Genomic DNA, 22576 nt, shown 5'->3' on the forward strand with positions numbered 1-22576 from the left:
ATGGCAAGGGTAAAACAAGTGTCTACCAAACCTCGAAAATTCATGGGTGATGCTATGAAAGCTGCTGCTAGTTCCGAAAAAGAAAGAGAAGAAGGAACTGAAGTTGAGAACAGTAATGACGAAACAGAGACAGTGGCAGAACGAGCAAGAAAAAGAAAGGGAAAAGGTATTGCTGGGTCAGAGCCCTCTGCGAAAAAGAAGAAAATGGAAAAGGCCCCTGCTTCGAAACTTTTTGTGCAACAAAATATTTTTGAGCCAAGGTACATTAAATGTGATTCATTTTCTGACTTGCCTTATGAATTTGAAGAATTATTTACTTTTCAAGGCTGGATGGAATTTTCTGAGTTGAATGAATATTATTATCCTTATTTGATTCAAGAATTTTATGGAAGTATGAAAGAAGTTGTTAAAGGAGAAAGTTTTAGTGTGAGAGTTAAGAAGAAAAGTCAGATTATTGATGTTGATTTCTTAGCCTCTGTTTTAAACCTACCAAATGATGGAAATAGGATTGGAACCTTCAAAGATTCTAGGAAGCTTGATGGATATGATGAGAAGGCATTTCAATTATCAATTTTTCCGGAGGGTACACCTGAAAATGAAATGACCAATATCAGTTTAGTGCCTCAAAATTTTAGGATTCTACAATCCTTCATTCGATATTTGCTCAATCCTAGGAGTGGTAGTCACTCATATGCAAATAGCCTTGACTTATGCATTATGTGGCACTTGGTTAACAAAATCATATTTAATTTGCCATTTTTGATTTTTAAAGTGATTGCTAAGTCTAGTAAGCATAGAAGGTTGCCATATGCTATGCCTTTGACTCTTATATTTCAAGCTATGGGAGTTGATTTGAGCAAAGAAAAGAAGTTTAGCAATCCTATCCCCATTAAGGAGATATTCAAGGCTGATGATGGTAGAAAAAGGAGTAAGAAAGAAGACAAAAAGCAAGAAGAAGAGACTGAGATTGAGATTGAATCTGAATCAGAATCAGATTCTGAAATAGAATCGGACATCCCATTAAGCAAGTTGAAAGAAAAGAGTTCTAAGATAGATGAAGGGGAAAGCTCTGAGAAGAAAGAGAAAATGAAGCTGAAAATGTCAGATTTTGTGAAAATCAGTAAAGCAAATCTGGACATGATGAAGGAAATCAAAGAAATGAGTGGACTGACCTTGAGTATTTTAGAAAAATCTCATGAATTGCAGAAGGGAATTATGGCTAAACACAATGCAAAGATGGATATGTTGATTAATAGATTGGATAGACAAGAATGGTTCATGAAGAAGATGGCTCAAATGCTGTTTGGTGAATCTTTTGGAAAGTTTGGAGATTTTGGAAGCTACCCACAGGGTACTGCTGGTCCTAGCAATGCAAAGGCTGCTGGACCAAGTGAAGTAAAAATTTCTGAAGTGGAAGACAAAGAAGAGGAGCATGTAGAAGCTGTTGAAAAGGTACAAGCAGAAAGTAAGATAGCTGAGGTTGAAGAAGTAGAGAAAAATGATGAGAAGGAAAAATCTGTAGAAGAGGAATCAGAAGAAGAACAAGAATCTGACAGAGAGAAATCAATAGAATCCTCCTCATCTCATACTAAAAGCAACAACAGCAGTGACAATGGAAAAAGTGAAGGCGTAAATGGTTCAAGACAAGAAGAGAAAAAGGAAGAGCAGTCACAAGACCCATCCTCTGAGTAACCAAACATTGTTCCTACTGCCTCTCAACTAGTACCTGAATCAACCATCTCTTTACCCATGCAATACGGACCTAGAAGAACCAAAACACAAGCCAGAAAATCAGTTCTACCCATTCCTCCAAAAATCCAAGTACCCATAACTGAAAAAGAACCCCCAAAGAAGAAGAAACAAGCCAAACTTGTTGATCCCACTCACCTTAGGAGAAGTGGCAGAATTCTTAGCAACAAAGAAAAATCTTGAGATTTTTTTTTGAAATATGCTTTATGACTTTCAAAGTTGTGTCTTTTTGAAAATAGGAGAGAGCCTATCCTTTTGTTGATGTCAAAAAGGGGGAGAAATCTGGAGAAGATAAGGAAATTTTTTAATTGACAGAATGTTTTTAGTTAACTGGGTACATTTTTAGTTAACTAATTTTGATCAGTGGTTATATGGTTCACAGTCTGATGTAGATATTTTGGACTTATTTTGGAAAGTTATTGAAGATATGTTGATGATCCTTTATGATTGACTTATGGTTGATATATCTTATGTATGATGATTGAATTGATCTTGGATGAATTAATCTTGGAAATTGCTTAACATGTTATTATCTTCAAGATGCTTTGAATATCAGATTTAGGGGGACCTATTTTATAGCTTCTCAACATTCTTAATGATTATGTGCATACATATAGGGGGAGCTTATCTAAAAGCAAGTTCTTGCATACATTACATATGTAGATAGTTATACAATTGAATTTTTATGATCTTCATAGATTCATTAAGTTTTGACATCATCAAAAAGGGGGAGATTGTAGGCCCTGTAAGCTAAAATGAGCTTGATTTTGATGATAATAAAACTTAATGAAATATACATTAACCTTTTGTGCATAAGTATTTGAAGTGATTTTATAGGTCATGATATACAAAGACATTGATGGAAGAACTATTCTATTGACATGGCTGATATAAAAGGAGTTTATCATCTTGTATAACACAAGACGAATCAAAGTCCATGAAGAAATATGATAGAAATTAAGTTCTTAGGTCCATTGTACAAGATTGGAGAATTTATGCCATTTGAGACCTAAAATCAATTTTGTTTTTAGATTCAAGGGTTTAAAAATTGTTTTTATATCATTCCTAAGGTTTTTGAATGGTCAAAATAATTTTTACAACCTTTCCTTAAAAACTCAAATTTTCAATTTTGAAGTCAGGCAGTAGCGAAATTAGTTAACCCATTGCAAAAATTAGTTAACTAGTTTTGATGTCTAAAATTCTCTATCTTACAAAACTAGTTAACCGGTGAAAATTTTAGTTAACTATTTTTATGACCTGACCTGACTCAACTCTGCTGCACGACTTTCTAAGCAATAACGGCTAGTTTTTTGAAAATTAAAGAGCCGTTGGACACACTCTCCAGCAGACGTTTTTGGCAATAAAAGGTATCATTTACTACAATTCTAACTAATGAAAGTGCTCTTATTCATAGTGAATTTATTGTGGTATTTTTTAAGCTTTCATTCAATTACTCTTGAGCTTGAGTGGCAAATCTTCTCTCTCAATCTTCTAGCATTAAATTCTGTATTTGAGAGTTATTGAGAGTGATTTCTTCTACACCAAAACCTATTTAAGGTTGTGTAAGTGTGAGGACACACTTGTGGAAGGTTTTCAAGCACCTTGTGAAGCTTGTGGGAGGTTTTCAAGCACCTTGTGAAGCTTGTGGTCTTTTGTGGGAAGCAAAAAAGTTGTAAAGGTCCTCAAGCACCTGGGAAGCTTGTTGATATTGTAAAGGCTTTGAATCTTGCCTGTTGAAAAGATCAAATAGTGGAGTGACTCTCAAAGTGGGACTTTGGGAAGAGTGGATGTAGGCCAAGAGAGCTGAACCACTATAAACATTGTGTTTGATTTTTTTTTTTCTTTAACTCTTTAATTTTCAGCACTTTGATTTTCTGATTATATATTAAATGTGTTGAGAATTTGTTTTATTGAGATAATATTGCAAACTCTGAATTATATGTGAGAAAATACACTTGATATCAAGTAATTATTTTGTGTATGAGCTAGTATTTGTGCATAACTTGATTGATTACTTAAATTACATCCTAGGAACAGAGTTATACATATACATAGAAGTGCAAAGCCTCAATTTTTCATTAAGTCTTGAGCAAGGACTGAAAAATTATCTAAAGTGTCCAATTCACCCCCCTCTTGGTCACTTTCTTCGGGACAACACAAGACTCCTGACAAGCTGTCGATATAAAGTAGGATCATCAAGAGGAGTGCCATCAAGAGGCGTAAGTTTGCAATTGAGCTCCAATGGGGTTGATACTGTTTTGCTATCAGTGATGCCTGCTCGAGAAAGTAAGTCGGATGCATACTTGGCTTGAGATAGATAATAGCCATCAGAATTTTGAGAAACTTCAAGACCCAAAAAATAGCTGAGAGAACCCAGGTCTTTCATTTCAAAATGTTGATTGAGATAATGTTTAACTCTAAAATACCAGATGAATCATCTCCTGTTATTATCATATCATCAACATAAAGCAACAGAAGAACAATACCACTGTCAGTTCGGCGAGTGAATAATGCAGAATCATGTGGACTAGAGAGAAAACCAAGTTGAGCAAGAGTGGAACTAAATTTGACAAACCAGGCCCTGGGAGCTTATTTTAATCCATATAAGGCTCGCCGAAGTTTGCAAACCTTATGAGGAGAATGATAACCAGGAGGAGGATGCATATGAACCTTTTCTGTTAAATCACCATAAAGAAAAGCATTTTTGACATCCATCTGGAAAAGTTTTCATTTACGAACTGCAGCAATAGCTAAAAGACTGCGAATAGATGTTAATCGGGCCACTAGAGCAAAAGTTTCTTCATAGTCGATACCATACTCTTGAGTGTACCCTTTGGCTACTAAGCGAGCTTTGTAGCATTCAATAGTTCCATCAGAACGGGTCTTGATTTTGTAAATCCATTTGCAACCAATAGGGGTCTTGTTTGGTGGAAGATCAACTAAATCCCAAGTATGAGTTTTCTCTAAAGCCCAAGTTAAATCGGTCATAGCTTGCTGCAAAAGAGGGTCAGTACTTGCCTCACGATAAGAACGAGGCTCATGAAGGGTTCTAATAGTAGAGTAACAGTGAAAATCAGAAAGATAATGAGGAGTTTCTCTTACACGGATAGAACGACGAAGAGTAGTGCTAGGAGGAGATGCAGGCGCAGGTACTGGATCAACAACTAGTGCCGATTTAACAGGGGCAGGTGTAGTTGGGCTAATATTGAGCACATCACAATCACCTGGATCAGGAATTGGAAACAACTCATTGGAGGAGTCAGTGAAAAATAGAGAGTCAGTATTGAGAGAGTGATGAAATTTGGAAAAAGAAGAGAACATAGTATTGTCCCAAAAGGTAACATGACGAGAGATGCGTAACTTATTAGAAACAGGATCCCAACAATGATACCCTTTGTGTTCAATGCCATAACCAAGAAAACAACATAGACGAGCATGGGGTTCTAATTTGGCATGTTCATGAGGTTGTAAAAGAACAAAAGAAACACATCCAAAAGGTTTAAGGATGGAATAGTTAGGAGGTTGTCCAAACAACTTTTCAAAATGAGATAAATTATGAAGAACCAAGGTAGGAAGACGATTAATAATATAAACAGCATGAAAAGCTGCTTCTCCCCAAAATTTTTCTGGACATGAGGCAGAAAGAAGAAGAGTACATACAGAATCTAGAATATGGCGATTCTTGCGTTCGGCTCGCCCATTCTGTTGAGAGGTGTGAGGACAAGAACGTTGAATAATGGTGCCTTGTTGACTAAGAAACTGAAGTAAAGAAGAATCTCGATATTCCATGGCATTGTCTGTTCGGAGAATTTTAATGTCACAAGAGAACTGAACTTTAATCATTTTTGCAAATGTGATGTAAATTTGTGATAACTCAGATTGATGTTTCAAAAAATATATTCAAGTAAACCGAGAATAATCATCAATAAATATCACAAAATAACGAAAATCATTTATTAAAGAAATAGGAGAAGGACCCCAAATGTCAGAATGAATTAAACCAAAAGGAGTGTCTGAAGTAGTATTATTATGAGAAAAAGATAATGCAGGTTGTTTTGCAAGCTGACAATTTAAACAATTAAATGACTCAAACTTAGTAGATCCTAATAATCCATGAGAAATTAAAGGTTGAATTTTACTGGCAGAGGCATGACCAAGATGAAGATGCCATTGGTGAATGGAGGAATTAGGGATTGTAGCTGCAGACACAAATCTCTGAGGAAGATGTAAAGATGTAAGCTCAAATAATCGACCCACTCTGCGACCCTCCCCAAGAATCTGTCCCGTTTGTGGATCCTGTTGAGATTCTTCTTTACTTCAGTTTCTCCCCAAGACACCATGGTGAGAAAAAATAACATTTAGTCCTTTTTCACACAATTGACCAATAGAAATAAGATTGAGTGCCAAATTAGGGATATAATAGGTGTCAGGGAGATGAAGAATTGAGGTAGACACATGACCAGTATGTGTGATGTTCATTTTAGTACCATTAGCAGTATGGATTGGTGGTAAGGAAGATACAGGTTTTGCAGAAGACAAGAATTTAAGATTAGTGGTTATATGATTACAACATGCAGAGTCAAAAAGCCAATAAGAATTACCCGGAGTGGCAGACATGGCATCAGGAGAATTAGAAGAGATAACCTGTTTGAATAGTGCCTCAAGATCACTCATGGTGATGGCAGTAGAGCCCTCAGTAGCAACAACAGCAGTGACAGAGGAAGATCCAGGCTTTGAGACATTCTTGAATTTAGAATGCCCTCCTTTTGGTCTTGGAGGGCGTGTGGGACAATGTTCAAGAATATGATCGTAACCATAACAATATCTGCATTCTATAGAAGGACAATACGCAAAAGCATGACCAATTTGATTACAATTCTTACGAGTTGATTGCGATTTACGATGTGAGGATCGAGTAGTTGCAAGAGCGACTTCAAATTGAGGAGTTTTATCCAAACGAGACGAGTCTCTTCAAAAATAATCTCTTAAATAGCGGTATCCAATTATGGGAGTGGATTTCGATGTAGCGAGGGCTCGAGCGGCCTCATATTACGATTGAAGAGACATTAGAACTTGAATGAGATGAATATAATAGTCACTGATTTTTGCCTGAGATATTTGATTCCAAATGGGTTGGACCTGGGCAAGAAAATCATTCACGAGATGGACTTGCTTCTTGTTTGATTATGAAGAGTAGTCCACAACCGATAATAGTGGGCAAGTCCGGTGATGCGATATCGATTAGCCGAAAAATCCCTTATTTCTTTTGCGAGTCATAATTAGCAAATTGGATGTGGATGGGCGAGGAGGTATTGCGAAACGGTGATGATCGATGATTTTTACTATCCCAATCCTCAAGACGGTCAGCAAATTTTGCATCAGTTCCATCGTTCTCTCTTTTTAGCGTAGTGATATCTCTGGTAACAATACGCCAAAGCTTGCGACCTATCAAAAAACTTTTCATTCCTTGAACCCAAAGATTATAGTTGGAACCAGTCAGAACTGTTGCAATAGGTTTTGAAATATCAGATTTCTCCATTGATAACAAGATGAGGAGAAAAAAAAATGGTATAATAATAGGAATGAAAGAATGAACCAGAACAGGTTGTAGAGAGAAAAGAGAGACTCCAGAAACTAGAAATAAAAGCTTTACGGCTCTGATACCATGTTAGAAGAAAGAATACAAGTAATGAAGGGAATGATTGTGTATTTATGCATGTCTTATTCTGAGATATATTACATCTATTTATACATGAGAATATGAACTAATTTGGTCAAGAATAATAAGTGCTATAATTATACTATACAAATCTCCTATAATCATGCTAATTACTGTAATTATGCTACACAAATTTCCTATAATTATGCTAATTGCTGTAATTATGCTAACACATATATTTTATTAACTTTAAATAATTAGGAATAACTTCCCCATAAGTCATAATCAACATTTATTATAATATATTTTTAGTTGTCAATTAAAACCTTAATTTTTAGAGAATTTAATTTATGATTTGGAATTAAAGAGTTAAAGTGCCATAGGAAAACTAAATTTGAGATTTGAGAGTTTAAGATATATTTTTAAAATAATTTTTGTTTAAAATAATAAATTATAATTATTATAATAAATAATAATTAAAAATTTTAACTCTATGAGAATAAATAAATAGAGATAAATTTTATACCATAAAAATTAGATTTTTTTCTTAATATTTAATCTATTTTCATAATCGATGTTAAAGCTAATTTTAAATATTAATTAATTAGATAAAATAATTATTCCTAAATTTTGAGAGAAATTTTTAGAGACAAACTAAAAAAAATGTCACTAAAATTAAAATTTATAATAATTCAAATAAATATAAAATTTGTAAAACCTTATATTTAATATTTATTTTTTAAAATAAAAAGGAAAAGCAATATTTTTAAAAAATTGGTACTTGGGTCTATTACCGTATACAACATTGATAATAAAAATATAGAATTAAATAAATAAAATAATAAAATTTAATAAATTTAAATAATTAAAAATTTTAGTTATATATTCATATATAAATTTTTAATAATTATTATACATAATTTTTATTGTAAAACTTTTAAATTTCTTTTTCTACTACTAATTTATAATTTTCTGACATTTATATTAACTTTTTTATATATATAAAATAATTTTTAGGTAGACATAATTTTAAAAATGCATCATGTGATATTTAGAATTTTATCACTAGATTAACAAAACTTTTATTTTATCAAATTAATGTCTTAAAATTTTATACCATCATATTATCTATATACCATTTAATAGGATAATAACATGACAATAACACTATTAAAATAAAATATATATATATATTAGCATTATTGTAATTGATAAAAAGATAACATAACAACATAAATTTTCATGATATTAATTTAATAAAAATTTTATTTCTTAAATAATCAAACGATTAACCACATGTTGTATTTTTAAAATTCTCTATATATAATTTCTATTTATATAATCACATTTTGTCTTATTATATTTATTGAGATTCTTAATTCAATAGATTTTTTTAAGTATTATATTTTATGTGTTTCAAAAGAAAGTGTTATATATTATTTTTATGTTTTTTTTTATAAACTCTATATTTTTTTATTAAATATGATTTATTAATATATAGTTTTTGGAGTAACATTTTTCATTGTTAGTTGGTTTTAATTAATTATTTAAATTTTATTATTATTTATTATTTTTACAATTAGATCATAAATTTAAATAAATTAAAAATAAATTTTTAAATAAAAAATTCTAATATAAAAATATATTAATAAAGATAAGATGCACGTGCAACACACGTGTCATTAAAAAACTAGTATATATATAAATGTCTTCAAAGTTTAATTTGAAAAATAAAAATTCATTTAAATTTATTTATTAATAGAAGAGGTGTAATATTTAATTTATTTTTTTTAATAATTCATTAATTGAATAATATTCGTTAGTTCAATTAGTAACCCATAGATTTGATCCCTCAACTGAGTTAAGCTCTAAGCTAGATTTAACAACTACACTTTAATTTTTAAACAATTAAAAAATATATAAAATAAAAACTTAATTACAAATTAAAAGACTAATATTTTTCTTTGGCAAAAAATTGGCTGAATTTTGCTTAAGTTAGAAGGCAAATAAGTAGAGCAAATCTTTCATTATGTCATGCTGAGGAATTGCTGAACAAAGCCAAGCCCTGATTAAATCCAAGTTTTTAATTCACATAGCACATCTCTCTTGTCAAAGGATCTTATAATGGTGACACGATTTGGATAGCAGAACTTTATCGAAGTCTTGTAGAGTCCTTATCTCCAATACTACCACCCACATGGCTCAAACAGTTTTCCTGATAGAATTTCTCAGCCTGCCCATTGCAGACAGCATCCAATGCCGCACCATAACAACGACATTAATCGATTTTATGAATCATTTTTCACATTTTTATTTTTATTAAACGCCAAATCTGAAAGCATCTGATCTCACAAATTCATCATTTTTCTACTAAAGCAGGCAGTGCACGGCACAATCTCACCTTAAGTGGGTATTGCCATTCACATTCAAGAAGTTTCTCTCTTGCTTGACGTCTTGGTTATCAAACTACAATATCTATCAATTCCAGAGTCTGATTGATCATGATTTTTCCTTCAATTTCTCACGCAGAGAGAAGAGTACTATATGTGAAAATTGAAATGCCTCGACTTTTGAACCACTTGGTGTGTATCCAATGCAAGAGGCATTGATCCACATTGCAAGTTGGAGAGATGATATGATATTTGCACCTCTACACTGTGAGGTGATATTGATGATAAGAACCCATAAGATTTTTTTTTTTTTTGATAATTTAATATTTAAAATTTAATTAAAATTTAAAATTTCATAGAATAAAGCTTGTGTTTTAATTTAAAATGTTTTAGACCTAAAATTTATTGTAAATTTTATAATAAGAAATTGAAATATGAAGTTTTTAAAGTGTATATATTTCAAATTTTAGATGTTTAGAAATATAATATGTATAATTCTTTTCCATATAAAAATATAAGACATTTCTATTATTGCTATAATTATTTTTTTTAATAAATTAATTAATTATTGGGATAACCATTAAAAAAACCATATATTTTTTAAATTTTTACGATTCTACCTTATACTATAAAAATTATCAATTAAACTCTAAACTTTCTAACTCTTACCAATTCTATCAAAGAAGTTAAGAAAACTGTTATTTCACTAACAAATATGACATATAAGTGCCACATAAGAATGAAACTTCAATAATATGAAATACTTTTTATATTAATATACTGAAATAATATATTTCTACTAAAAAATACATGTTCCTAATCTCTTCAAATATCTTAATCTCATATCTTTATTTCATATGTCAATAGTAAAGAACTATTTAAGTGTAATTTATGAAATATATATTAATATAAAGTACTTACATTAAATTAAACAATTTTTTTCCTTTCTTTTAAAAATATATCTTTTTCTTCTATGTTAATTGCAATTAGGTCATACTTATGTGGCATCTTACGTAGTGTTTCTGTTAGTGAAATAACAGTTTTTTTAGGGTATGTTTGGATGGGGTGAGGAAAGGGTAAGTAACGAAAGGGTAAGAAAGAGTAAGGAAAGATAAAGGTAATGAGAGTTACAATAAAAAAAAAATCTCATGTATTGAGAAGAAGTAAATTAATGAAAAGGTAAGAAGAAATAATGTATATTTTCTATGTTTGGAAAGAGGTGAAGGAGGAATAAATTTAAATATTCATAACTATCATTTCTCCCTCCTTATACCCTAATTTGGGGTGTAAAAAAAATTAAAATTAAAATTAACTCGCCTTTCTCCAAACATTGGTAAAATAATTACTTATCCCTCTTTATCTTTATTTACCTCTCTCTCACCCTCATCTAAACAGACTCTTAACAATACAGCAGTAGAATTGACAAAGATTAAAAAGTTCAGAGTTTAATTAATAATTTTAATAGTATGAGATAAAATTATAAAATTTTAAAAAGTAAATTTTTTTTTACAGTTATCCCTTAATTATTTACATTAATGAATAAAATTTTAATGTGATATTTATTTAATTTTTAATTTAATTTTTATTTTTATTTAATGAATAAATTAATGGTTCAAAAGAGCCATGACGCTACATCCAAAAAGGTCTATTTTTTGCAATTAATAATAATAGGAAGTAGAAGTGGGAATGCGATCAATTTGTAAAACTCGTGTCTTTCAAATGATCAAAGGGCAAATTTTAGCAGAACACCAAACTTCATCTTCACTTACTATATATTGATGAACTCATACATAACGTATTGGTGAAATCACATGTTGTAAACGTACTGATGAACTCATAATGACTCTTGTGATGTAAATAATTGGACAATTCAAGCAGAATAGCCATGAAAATGTGTTGGATGTCAGTAAAATTTAAGTTATCTAAATCTATTTTATTATTATTATTATTTAAATAAATTTAATTAATATTATTGCATATATTAATTAATTTATATAAAAACATTTTTTTATTATTAATTATATTTTAAAATTTGAGCAACTATATTTCATGCTATTTTCACTGTTTGATTTGAGTCTCTGATCTTTCAAGGTAATATTTTTTTTATTAGATTTTTTTTTACTTAATATTTTGAATTCTAAATTAGATGTATTGAGGAGGCTTATTGGTCTAGATTTAGTTTGAACATTGTATATTAAGTATTTTCTTATTTTTATTAATAAAATTAAAATTAAAAAATTATATTTTAAAATTTAATAAGCTTGAAAAATATTTAAATTTTTATTTTAAAAATATAAAGTTCCAAATTTTATAAATAAAATTATAAAATTTATATAATATTATATTTTAATTTATAATTTTTTAAATTAAATCTAATAATAGATATTTAATTTAATGTATAAAATTTAAATTCAACAGAAATAATTATTATTAATTTTAAATTCATCTCAAACTCAGTAATATATTATTTAAACTCATTTTATTATGATACAGACAAAAATAAAGGATTTTCGATCAAAGTGAAAAGAACTTACCTTCTTGTTGAATCCTCCCCTCTAGATTTCCATTGTGTATAAAAGTACACGTAATCTTGTGTGGGTTTTTTTTTCAATTCAGCCCAAAAGGGGTGCTTGTGTGCTGCCAAATTCTGCTTGGTATAGGAGAAAGAAGCTCCCATCATTGCCATTTATTGTAGGATTCAGTGTTCATTGTCCAGGCAAGAGGCCAGAGCTATCTGCTCTAAAATGGGTCAATTTCTTCAACTTGTCTCTTCTTATCTTTTCTTTTGGTCTATAGTTTAAGTCCCCTCTTATCAACGTCACAGACCACGCATAATCATACAAACACACGAGACCAGAGAGATGCCTTTAAATTGCTCGAGCCTGGCTGCTAAAGTCCCACATATCCTGGGACAAGGAAGAATTTACACGCCCAACTATGTAGGGAAATTTTTCTGCTTTTTCCCTTGCAAAAGAACTTACCAAAACAGCTCTCTCCAAATTGTCTCTCTTTCCCAGTTAAACCAAAGTTTTACTTCTTCAATAATGGAGGACCTAAAAAGCTTGGATCTTTCATCTCCACAACCTGAAAAATACTCCAAAGAAATGGATATTGCTGTCAGAGCTGTGCAGATGGCATGTTCTCTTTGCCAGAAAGTGCAGGACAGTATGATTTCTAAAGCCAACAGTCAGGTCCAAGCCAAGGACGATAATTCACTTGTCACTGTAGCAGGTATACCATCATCTTGATTTTTTTTCTCTTTGTTTTGTAATGGGTTCTTGCTATTTGTGTTTCTTCTTTTATTCGATTCCTGCTGGTCTTGAATTTTGTATTGTTTGCTGCAAGGGTTGAGAGTTGATAATTTGGGTTGGGTTTAAAATGGGACTTAATGTTTCATTATCGTTCGATTCTTCTTGTTTTTTCTTGAGAATGTTGTTCAATTAGCCATCATTAATCTCTGTTAATATGGTTACCTCAATTTTACAATTTTGATAGGAATAGACATTTGCGGCCGATGATGAAAGTGACCCTTAGAATATATGCTATTCCTTTATCGTTTTCTTTTTAATTTTGGTGGGGGGACTATAGCTGTCGCAATTATAATGGGTGAGGAGTAATGTGCCAGACAGTCCTTGTTACTGCTAAAATGAAGACATCTTCATCCACTTATGAATGGAAATATGACATCTATTTGCTGTCTTGGATAAAGAAGTTGGCAACTGAGACTTTTATTAAAGACCTGCAAGTATATAGCAGATTGATATGACAGAATTAATGTTAATGTCGTTGAATTCATTTTTACTCATAAATCCAGAACTTTTCCAAGATTATGAAACTGCCAGGCCACAACTATCAACGTAAGAAATGAAAGTAAGAACTTGAGCATCTGTTTCAGCTTATTAACTGCCTATTGGGAGAAAAAAGAAAGGATTCATATAAACTAGGCAAATGAAAAGGGGATAAACATTGTATTAGACCTGTAAGTCCAAGTCTCAGTTTTTCTTAAATTATGCATAAAAGTTTATACATGTTCTGGCAATAATCTGATCTTCTGTGCAGATAGAAATGCTTTCTTGCTTCTTAGTTGCCATTGCTAGAGAATTTCCATTCATCACTAAATAAACGTCAATGGAGCATACCATGATATAATCATATACCCTGGTTACTGAATTGCATAAGATTGTACTTGGTTACATCAATAAATAATGCTGGAATTAAACTACTTAACAAGTGAATATCTTACAGCAAATGTATATTTACTCTCTTCAGAAAATGCAGTCTGCCTTACTGCAAAAACAATGGAAGACATAGTATGCACATGAACCAATCTAATTAGCAACAATAAAAAAATCATCTCCTTGTCTTTTCTGGTCGTCTTTCCTCTGCAAAATACTAGTAAATTGTCTTTGTGTTATATGAAAACAAATTCTAGTTCAATGGAACTCTGTACTTCTCCTTCATGTAATGACACTAGAAAACACCATCCCGATCTTGCAGATTGAAGACTTCCTTTTCTTGGTCATTGTATGCTTCTTATTTGGTTTTTCCTTATGGAAACATTTTTATTTGTGTCTCTCTTCTTTCACATTATCAAAGTCTCTGTATTGCTCAGAAGAGCCACTTTAGCTTCCTTCCAAGACAAAAAAAACCACTCCTAACATGCTTTTGTTATTGTGTATTGTTTGATAACCTATCAAAAAAATATTCAATTGCTTTTGAAAGGAAAATGATATTATAACCTTTGTTCTTGAAATTCTTTCAAATTCCCTGGATGATTTTATTGTTTTCGGTTGCAAGGAATAATGATTGAAACTTTGGATAGTTTTCTTCATCTTATCATTTACCACCATTGATGATTTATTTTTAGGCATTACTGAATAGTCTTGCATGTTATGGTTATAAATGAAGGTTTCTGAGAAATTTGTCCACTCTGCACTACTATTCAAACTTAGTTTACCTTTTGACAATTTCAATATCTGGAGAGTTTCTATATTCTGATGTAGTATACCACAGATTACAGTATTGCATCCTAGTTAGCCAATTCTCTTGATTACACCATGTAAACAGATTGGAGCGTCCAAGCCACTGTCAGCTGGATACTATCTGAGTCCCTAGGGAATAGGAATGTCTCAATAGTTGCTGAGGAAGATGTTCGAACCCTCTCCAAGGCTGATAAGGCTGGCCTGTTAGAAGCTGTAGTGCAAACTGTGAATGAATGCCTGTCTGAAGCACCCCGCTTTGGTCTTAAAGCTCCACAAATGTTTCTCACCACAGCAGAGGTTCTTGAAGCCATCAGTCATTGCAACTCAACTGGGGGTCCTACTGGAAGATTTTGGGCCCTTGATCCTGTTGATGGTACGTTGGGTTTCGTGCGTGGAGATCAATATGCTGTAGCTTTAGCATTGATAGAAGATGGAGAGGTTGTGCTTGGGGTTCTTGGTTGCCCTAACTATCCAATGAGGAAAGAATGGTTAAATTATCACCACCGCTATCATAGAATTATATCTAAGTTAACCCCACCAACATCTGAATCTTGGGACAAAGGCTGTGTGATTTATACGAGGAAAGGAAGTGGAGAGGCTTGGATGCAACCCCTACTCCAGGGACAAAAGAAGCTAGTGTGGCCAAACTCCGCAAGGCCAGTTCAAGTATCCTCCATCGACAATCCAGCACTGGCTACCTTTTGTGAACCAGTTGAAAAGGCAAATTCAAGCCATTCCTTCACAGCAGGACTAGCTCACAGTGTGGGGCTCAGGTGAATTCATTTTCTATTCCTCCTCTTGGATGCAATTTAAAGCTAAAAGCTCATGTTATGATTGCCATAAGAAGGAAAGATTAATTCAGTAGGACAATGAAAATATTGTTAAATATATCAACAGAAAACTTATAGATGAAGGGCATGCTACTCAGTTGAGTAAAAGAGCTCATGTGTCATATATTTTTCTTTAACTGCAGAATGCAACCACTACGTGTGTACAGCATGGTGAAGTATGCAGCTATAGCTCGAGGAGATGCAGAGGTTTTTATGAAGTTTGCAAGGGCTGGCTACAAGGAGAAGATTTGGGATCATGCAGCTGGTGTTGTCATCATAGAAGAGGCAGGTGGTGTGGTTACTGATGCTGGAGGGCGTCCATTGGACTTCTCAAAGGGCATGTACTTAGAAGGTCTTGATCGAGGCATAATTGCTTGTGCTGGGGCCAAATTACATGACAAGATTATCAAGGCTGTTGATGCTAGCTGGAACTCCTCTAGTCTGTAAGGTTTTCGTTGTTTGACAATAATAAGAACGAACAAGTTACTTGTAAGGCAGGGTAGGGACTAGGGAATAATAATCATTTTGCTCTCTTATTTCTTGTTCGTAGAGAAGCAGCAAGACTTGTGAGGTTTAAATTATGTATAGCAAAAAACCTCTATTGTAAAGCTTAAAAGTTGCAATTCAATGCTGCAGAAAATAGTATGCAAGATTACAGTTCTCATAAGGATGAGTTCATATGAACTCTGAACCATTCACAGAAAAATTTTTAGAATACAAATGGGTTCATGGACCCAAGTCTTGATAACTAGTAACAATGTTGTTCTCCATGGAGATCAACAAACAAGTAGAAATGTTCAACCAATTGAAGGATTTAGATGGGGGCCTGCAATCTCATCTCAAACCATGAACAGAAAACCCTGAAGTATTGGACCTGTAAAAGGGCTATCAATATGGGTTTGACTTAAAATATCAGAATGGTAGATAGCTGTTCAACTAAAGAAAGGAAAATTATTTAATCATGGAAACCACCGGCAGCAAGCATTTGGTCAAATTAGTATTAAAGAAGGTAATGGGTCAATTAATTTTCATATCCTAAAAATTGAATTTTGTACCATTGCTACTTGCAAACGACAATTAATTTTGTGGGGTTTGGGTTGGCTGGGTTTGCCTAGTTGTTTCTCTGTTCATGAAACCTATATGTAACAGTTAGTTGTTAGCTTTTGGGTAACAAAAACTGTAATTAAGGCAAAAGGGTAGGGCTGATTGAAAGGATATAAGTCTAACATGCTATGCAGCTTTGTGGGCAAGAAAGACATTGAAACAAACTAATCACTATCACTTAATTCTTGAATGTTTTCTTATTCTTTAGTAAAGGTTAGGTGATATTATTATTCTAGAAGTGATCCAAAAACTAAAGACATGGGCTAGGGACATTTGACAGGTTTGGCAAGTAGCAATGCTCTTAATTATAGGCCAACTGTGAAGGATGGGACAGCAGTTGCCTGAGGCATAAGCATGCTGATATAATTTTCCAAGTTGTGGCTTGTAAGAATTAATGTACACACAGCTGTGCTTCCATTTTCAGCAATGGAGAAACAAGTCAAAACTAGTGTTTAATTAAATCCAGGCCAGCTTTTGACTTTGAAATTGCAATGTCCTAGTCAAAGATCTGTTTAAGATGAAAGATAAAAACCTCACTTAATCTAAAATTACTTAAAATGGTTAATCTAATTACACTTAAACCTAAATTATATAAACCCTTCAACATCTTCATATCTTACTCTCTTCACGCATAGAAATAAACATTTGAACGTTTGCAAGTAGCTTAATATCAAAATAAAAATAGGCATTAAAACAAAAAATAAACAAAGCTTAACTCGATTTTAAAAACTAACTCGGGCAATTTTCTTATAACAAATGGATGTGGAATAAGACAAATACTAAATAACTCAGCTACTGCCGACTGAAGTACTAATCTTTATAATGATGTTGCAGATTGGAGGTTGGGGCACATTTATGCTGCGGCTACAAAATGAGAGCAAAATAAAATAATACCCATAAATCTCTTCCTTTATTGCTGACAGTGGACGGGTCAGTACTTGATTAGTTGAAAATTGGAGGTCTGAACCTGTTTTGGTAGAGAGAGTAAAAGTAACAAACCTCTATGCTCTCCTGTGGAGGTGTGCTACTATCTCATCCTTACATCTCCTACGTGGAGATTAGATGCTGTTCTTCAAACCATTCAGATCACTGGCATAGAAAAGTTGAAATTTCAATAAAATCAAAATCAAATCCCTAGTGGAGCACTACACACTAAACATTATATTAATCCATGCCCACTTCCACTTGCTGCCTTTCTCCATTCTCCACTTTCTACGTCTCAAAGCATAAAGCCATTTATATAAGCCAAAACTATAATGCTCACTCTAGCCATGACTACTTTTTATTTCAACCCTTTAAAGGCAGGACACTTTCATAGTTACCATGCTAGTTGTGATGATGGATGAATATATAATCCAAGTGGGCAAATCTTTATCTCATCAATTTTCAATTTTTTTTTTTTTACCCATTTGGCTCGTGAGATTGAGCAGTTTAGATCAAAGCCACGTACACCAAAGTTTATTTGTCAAATGTACGCTGTATTGTACACAAGAAACCACAAATAAGTGCCATAATTGCCTCCAACCTACTCTGTATTCAAAAGGCCCCTCCCAGGCCCAACTGCCCTCCAACCCTCACTCCATAAATACGTCTTTTTACCTTTAAATATTCCTCAACATTTGCACCATTTCCTTTCTTCATCTTCGTCTTCATCTTCATCTTCATCAACCTCTCAGACAAATGAAGACCTTCACTTGCTTCCTTCTCTTGGCTACTTTGCTTATCTCAGGAACAGGATTGCTCTCCACTGCAAGCAGACCTGATCCCAACTCATCAAAAGGCAAGCCCACCAATCCAAGGAACAAAGCTGGTGGAAATGATGCTGGAATAGGCGGATTCTTTGGGCCTGGATCCGGGTTTGGTATACCCGGGCTTGGAAAAGGATGGGGAAATGGGGTTGTTGGTGGCGGATATGGAGCTGGGTTTGGAGGTCCAAATGGAGGGTACTCAAAAGGCGGTATTATTAGCCCTACCGTGGTGTGCAAAGAACGGGGTCCTTGTTACAGGAAAAAGCTTACATGTCCTGCCAAGTGTTTCACCTCCTATAGCCAGTCAGGGAAGGGATATGGAGCTGGTGGCGGCGGTGGTGGGTGCACCATTGACTGTAAGAAGAAGTGTATTGCCTATTGTTAGAGAAAGAGGAAGGCGTTGGATGGTGGCAGGCCCTAGCCGGTGATACTTTCTGCTATGTATTGTATGTCATGATGCGTATTCATATATATAAAATAACTCATTTGAGCTACTGGTTTTCAGATATTTTCCTTTCCCCTTGTCTGATCTTGGTTGAAAGACACATATATTTTGGATCTATACATATATATTATGAAAATAAATGATCACTGTGCTAAGCTTAATCTGTCGCTCACAAGTTTGATTAGTTTTTGTGTGGTATATATGCAAGTGTTGCTGTTCAAAAGAAGGCAGAGGTGTCTGGCAGACAGGCACTAACAACAGTTTACCATCTTTAATTCAACTTTCAAGTCCAAGTTTTGAGTGGGCAAGACATAATTTTTGTTTTCTTAAATTAATAGTTGAACCATACAGAAAACATAATCAATTAATTTGTAAGCCAATATCATGACTGTTTTTGATTCCCTTTAAGCTATGTTCATGTGAAGTAATTTCTCAAGTTAAAAAAAAATATTTAATAAGACTATACATAAGAATTTCAATCATTTTTATTTTAGCCTAAGCAGTGATATCTCCTTAAAATATAATAATTTTGTTGATGTTGGGTCTAAGCCCATGCCCAATTTATTTCGAGTTTTTTAGCCTAAGTTTAATTCCAATCTCTCAATAAATTTTGGACTAATTTTGAACTAGCATATTTTACTTGATTTTATTTTTTTTTATCATATTTTTACTTTTATTTAATAAATATAATCTACAATTCTCTAACATATATTTGATAGAAAATATATTATTTTAAATTTTTATTATATAAATGAAAAAATATATATAAAAATATAAATAAAAAAATAAATTAACTTATGTTCTCTCTCTATATATAATATATAATAAAATATTTATAATCTATGAATATTTGAAAGTATTAATGAAGAAATAATTAAAAATATTAAAAATTCTTCATAGACTCTTATGTGCATATTTATTTTTTAAAAATTTTTTTTAAAAAAATTATTTCTATTTACATAATTATTTTATATTCTATGTAAATTATTATTTTTATAAAAAGAATCCCCATCGAAAATGAAATAATAAAAGGCCACATTTTATCAAAACAAAAAATGGGTAAATTTTTGTAAAATTTTCCTATCTAAAAGCACTATAAAAATGAATTATTTAATAAAAATGAATTATTTAGTGGGTAGTCTTTTAGAAGCTTTTGAATAACAAAATTTATTTTTAAGTTTATCAGACTACTAATTGCTGCTCTCGATCGGTGAGTAAATTGAAGTACTGGGTAAATTATAATTTAATATCATAGTTTCATTCTTTTATTTTTAACAAATTTATAAATTAATCTTATCATTAAAATTATAATTAATTTAAAATAAACTATAATAAAATGTTAATTAATATTTTTTTAATATGAAATAATTAAGGTCTTAAAATTTAATAAAACCTATATATTAATCACTGCATACATATATATATATATATATATATATATTAAATTTACAGTACAGCCTTATAATTTTATAAACTATATATATATATTAAATTTACAGTACAGCCTTATAATTTTATAAACTAATCTCTAAGTATTATAATTATTTATCAATAAGGTAATAAAATTTTTAAATTAATACCTAAATATTATAATTATTTATTAATAAGCTTTATATTTTTACAAATTATCACTATATATATTATAATTATTTACGAATAAAATCTTATATTTTATTAACTAATCTCTAAATATTATAATTATTTATGTATAAACTCTTATATTTTTACTAATGATCTTTAAATATTATAATTATTTACGAATAAGTCTTTATATTTTACAAATTAATTCCTAAAAATTATAATTTTTTACGAATAATTACTTAATATTTATATTTTAAAAAATATACTATTTAATTTATATATTTTACTTTCATTAAACTGTTTAGTCTATTCATCAATTTTTCATTAGTCAATATATTTTAAAGCCAATTAAGTAACTATTTAGTTAATTTATTTTAATAAAATTAATTAGTTAACCTCTATATTTTAAAAAATATACTAATTAGTTCTTGTAATTTAGTTTCACTAAGTATTAATCCCTCATATTATTTTAATATATCCAAATTATTTTGATCATCTCCTCTTTATTTCTTTCCTACCCTCCCTATTTTTCTCCTCATGTTTATTCCCTACTACACCCATACCCTTCTCCCCTCATTTTGTCCATGTTTTTCATATTTTAATAAAAAAATAGTATAAGTTGTCTATATAAAAAAGTTAATTAATTATTTTAAATCTCTCCGTAATCAAGGCTATCTAGGAAAAATTTTTTTCCCTAGAAAAAAATACAAAAATAATACTCAAGGAATTCAATGAAAATATTTGAACAGTTTAAAAGAAAATAAAAATTCAGATTTAGTCTCCACACACAAAGTAAAATTTTCATCTTCATTTAAAAATATATTTTTTCAAAATATTGTATTTCTTAAAACACAAAGATTAACTAATTAATTTTATTAACATAAAGAAACTAAATATGAGTATTTTTCAAAATATATGGATTAATTTTATTAAAATAGAAGAGTAACTAAATAGTAATTTAATTAGTATTAAAATCTATCGACTAATAAAAAAATTAATGGATGAATTAAGTAGTTTAACAAAAATAAAATAAAGAAACTAAAAAGTATATTTTTCAAAAACAAAGACTAATTAGTTAATTTTATTAAAATACAATGATTAAATATTAATTTTTCCTATTATTAATAATAATTATTATTATTATTTACCCCAACGAGTTCTGAAGTTTAAAGGGGTTCCCAAATCAGTAATATTACAGTGCAGAGTAATTACTTAAATCATTTGTTTTAATTATATATAATTCATATTAAATATTCTTTAATTCAAGTCGAAGTTTTGAGTGGGCATGACATAATTTTTTACATTGAATGATTGAACCATAAAGAAAACATAATTTCTAAGTCAATAATACCCCTGTACTAGCCATGTTCAAGTGAATTAATTTTTCAAGGTTTCAATAATTTTTTTTAGCCTAAGCAGTAATGTGATAAAGGAAGAGAGATGATTTCTATTTATTGAATGTTAACGAAAGACGGATCATAAAAAATAAAAGAGTCAGGTTCAGATAACAAAAATGCGCCGTTGCAGGAAGGGAATAGCGGGCTGGCATGGCTGCGCAGGAAGTGGGCCAAATTTCTGGGCTGTTACCCAGGCAATGGACAGGTGGAATGAACGAAACAGGTTGGACCCTTACCCTGACCCTGTGGCTTCCCACAATAGGGGCTTTGAACACTTCTTTTTTGGGCTGTCTAATCGAACAGATTTTGGGCATTCCTTAGGGAAACACTCGATTGTCGTTCTTGATAGTGGGATTCGGTTCATTGGTTTTCATTCAATCTCCAGATCGAAAACAAAATCTAAAGGCAGAAACTAGAAACCAAAACAAAAAACAGCAGTTCTAACAATTTTTATAGCAATTGGCAAAACCCAGATGCACAATACGAACAATGCCCATCTACAAATTGCGCAGTACAATACCCAAATGTCCAAATGAGGTTGCAAAAATTTTTCATGCTATTACTATATTACAGATTCCACAATACAAACAATCAACAAGTATCTTAAATTTTCAATTAGGCCAAGAAAAAAGAAGAAAAACCCAGCAGTATACAACAGATCCAGCAGTAGAAACAACCTCACAGTCAATAA

General features: G+C 31.4%; 3 protein-coding genes across 3 annotated transcripts; all 3 read left to right on the forward strand.

Moving 5' to 3' along the window:
* Positions 1 to 1692, forward strand: LOC131177425 (uncharacterized). Its single transcript, XM_058142382.1, has one exon. It carries the CDS (start codon positions 1 to 3, stop codon positions 1690 to 1692), a length of 1692 nt encoding a protein of 563 aa, XP_057998365.1.
* A 10686-nt stretch (positions 1693 to 12378) lies between these two features.
* LOC110649525 (PAP-specific phosphatase HAL2-like) lies at positions 12379 to 16260 on the forward strand. Its single transcript, XM_021804116.2, has 3 exons — positions 12379 to 13029; positions 14866 to 15553; positions 15754 to 16260. Exons 1-3 carry the CDS (start codon positions 12660 to 12662, stop codon positions 16055 to 16057), a joined length of 1362 nt encoding a protein of 453 aa, XP_021659808.2. The 5' UTR covers positions 12379 to 12659; the 3' UTR covers positions 16058 to 16260.
* A 2022-nt stretch (positions 16261 to 18282) lies between these two features.
* LOC131177423 (glycine-rich cell wall structural protein 2-like) lies at positions 18283 to 18956 on the forward strand. Its single transcript, XM_058142378.1, has one exon. The coding sequence runs from the start codon at positions 18395 to 18397 to the stop codon at positions 18845 to 18847; it is 453 nt and encodes a 150-aa protein (XP_057998361.1). The 5' UTR covers positions 18283 to 18394; the 3' UTR covers positions 18848 to 18956.
* Positions 18957 to 22576: the final 3620 nt, after the last annotated feature.

The sequence above is a fragment of the Hevea brasiliensis genome, unplaced genomic scaffold, assembly GCF_030052815.1.
Source record: "Hevea brasiliensis isolate MT/VB/25A 57/8 unplaced genomic scaffold, ASM3005281v1 Scaf467, whole genome shotgun sequence".
Classification (NCBI taxonomy): Eukaryota; Viridiplantae; Streptophyta; class Magnoliopsida; order Malpighiales; family Euphorbiaceae; genus Hevea; species Hevea brasiliensis.

Bases quoted from the DNA above. Each gene is read 5' to 3' on its own strand.
- LOC131177425 (XM_058142382.1), top strand. From the start codon at position 1: ATGGCAAGGGTAAAACAAGTGTCTACCAAACCTCGAAAATTCATGGGT.
- LOC110649525 (XM_021804116.2), top strand. From the start codon at position 12,660: ATGCCTTTAAATTGCTCGAGCCTGGCTGCTAAAGTCCCACATATCCTG. The intron at 13,030-14,865 runs GTATACCATCAT...CCATGTAAACAG, and splicing joins TTCACTTGTCACTGTAGCAG to ATTGGAGCGTCCAAGCCACT. The intron at 15,554-15,753 runs GTGAATTCATTT...CTTTAACTGCAG, and splicing joins GCTCACAGTGTGGGGCTCAG to AATGCAACCACTACGTGTGT.
- LOC131177423 (XM_058142378.1), top strand. From the start codon at position 18,395: ATGAAGACCTTCACTTGCTTCCTTCTCTTGGCTACTTTGCTTATCTCA.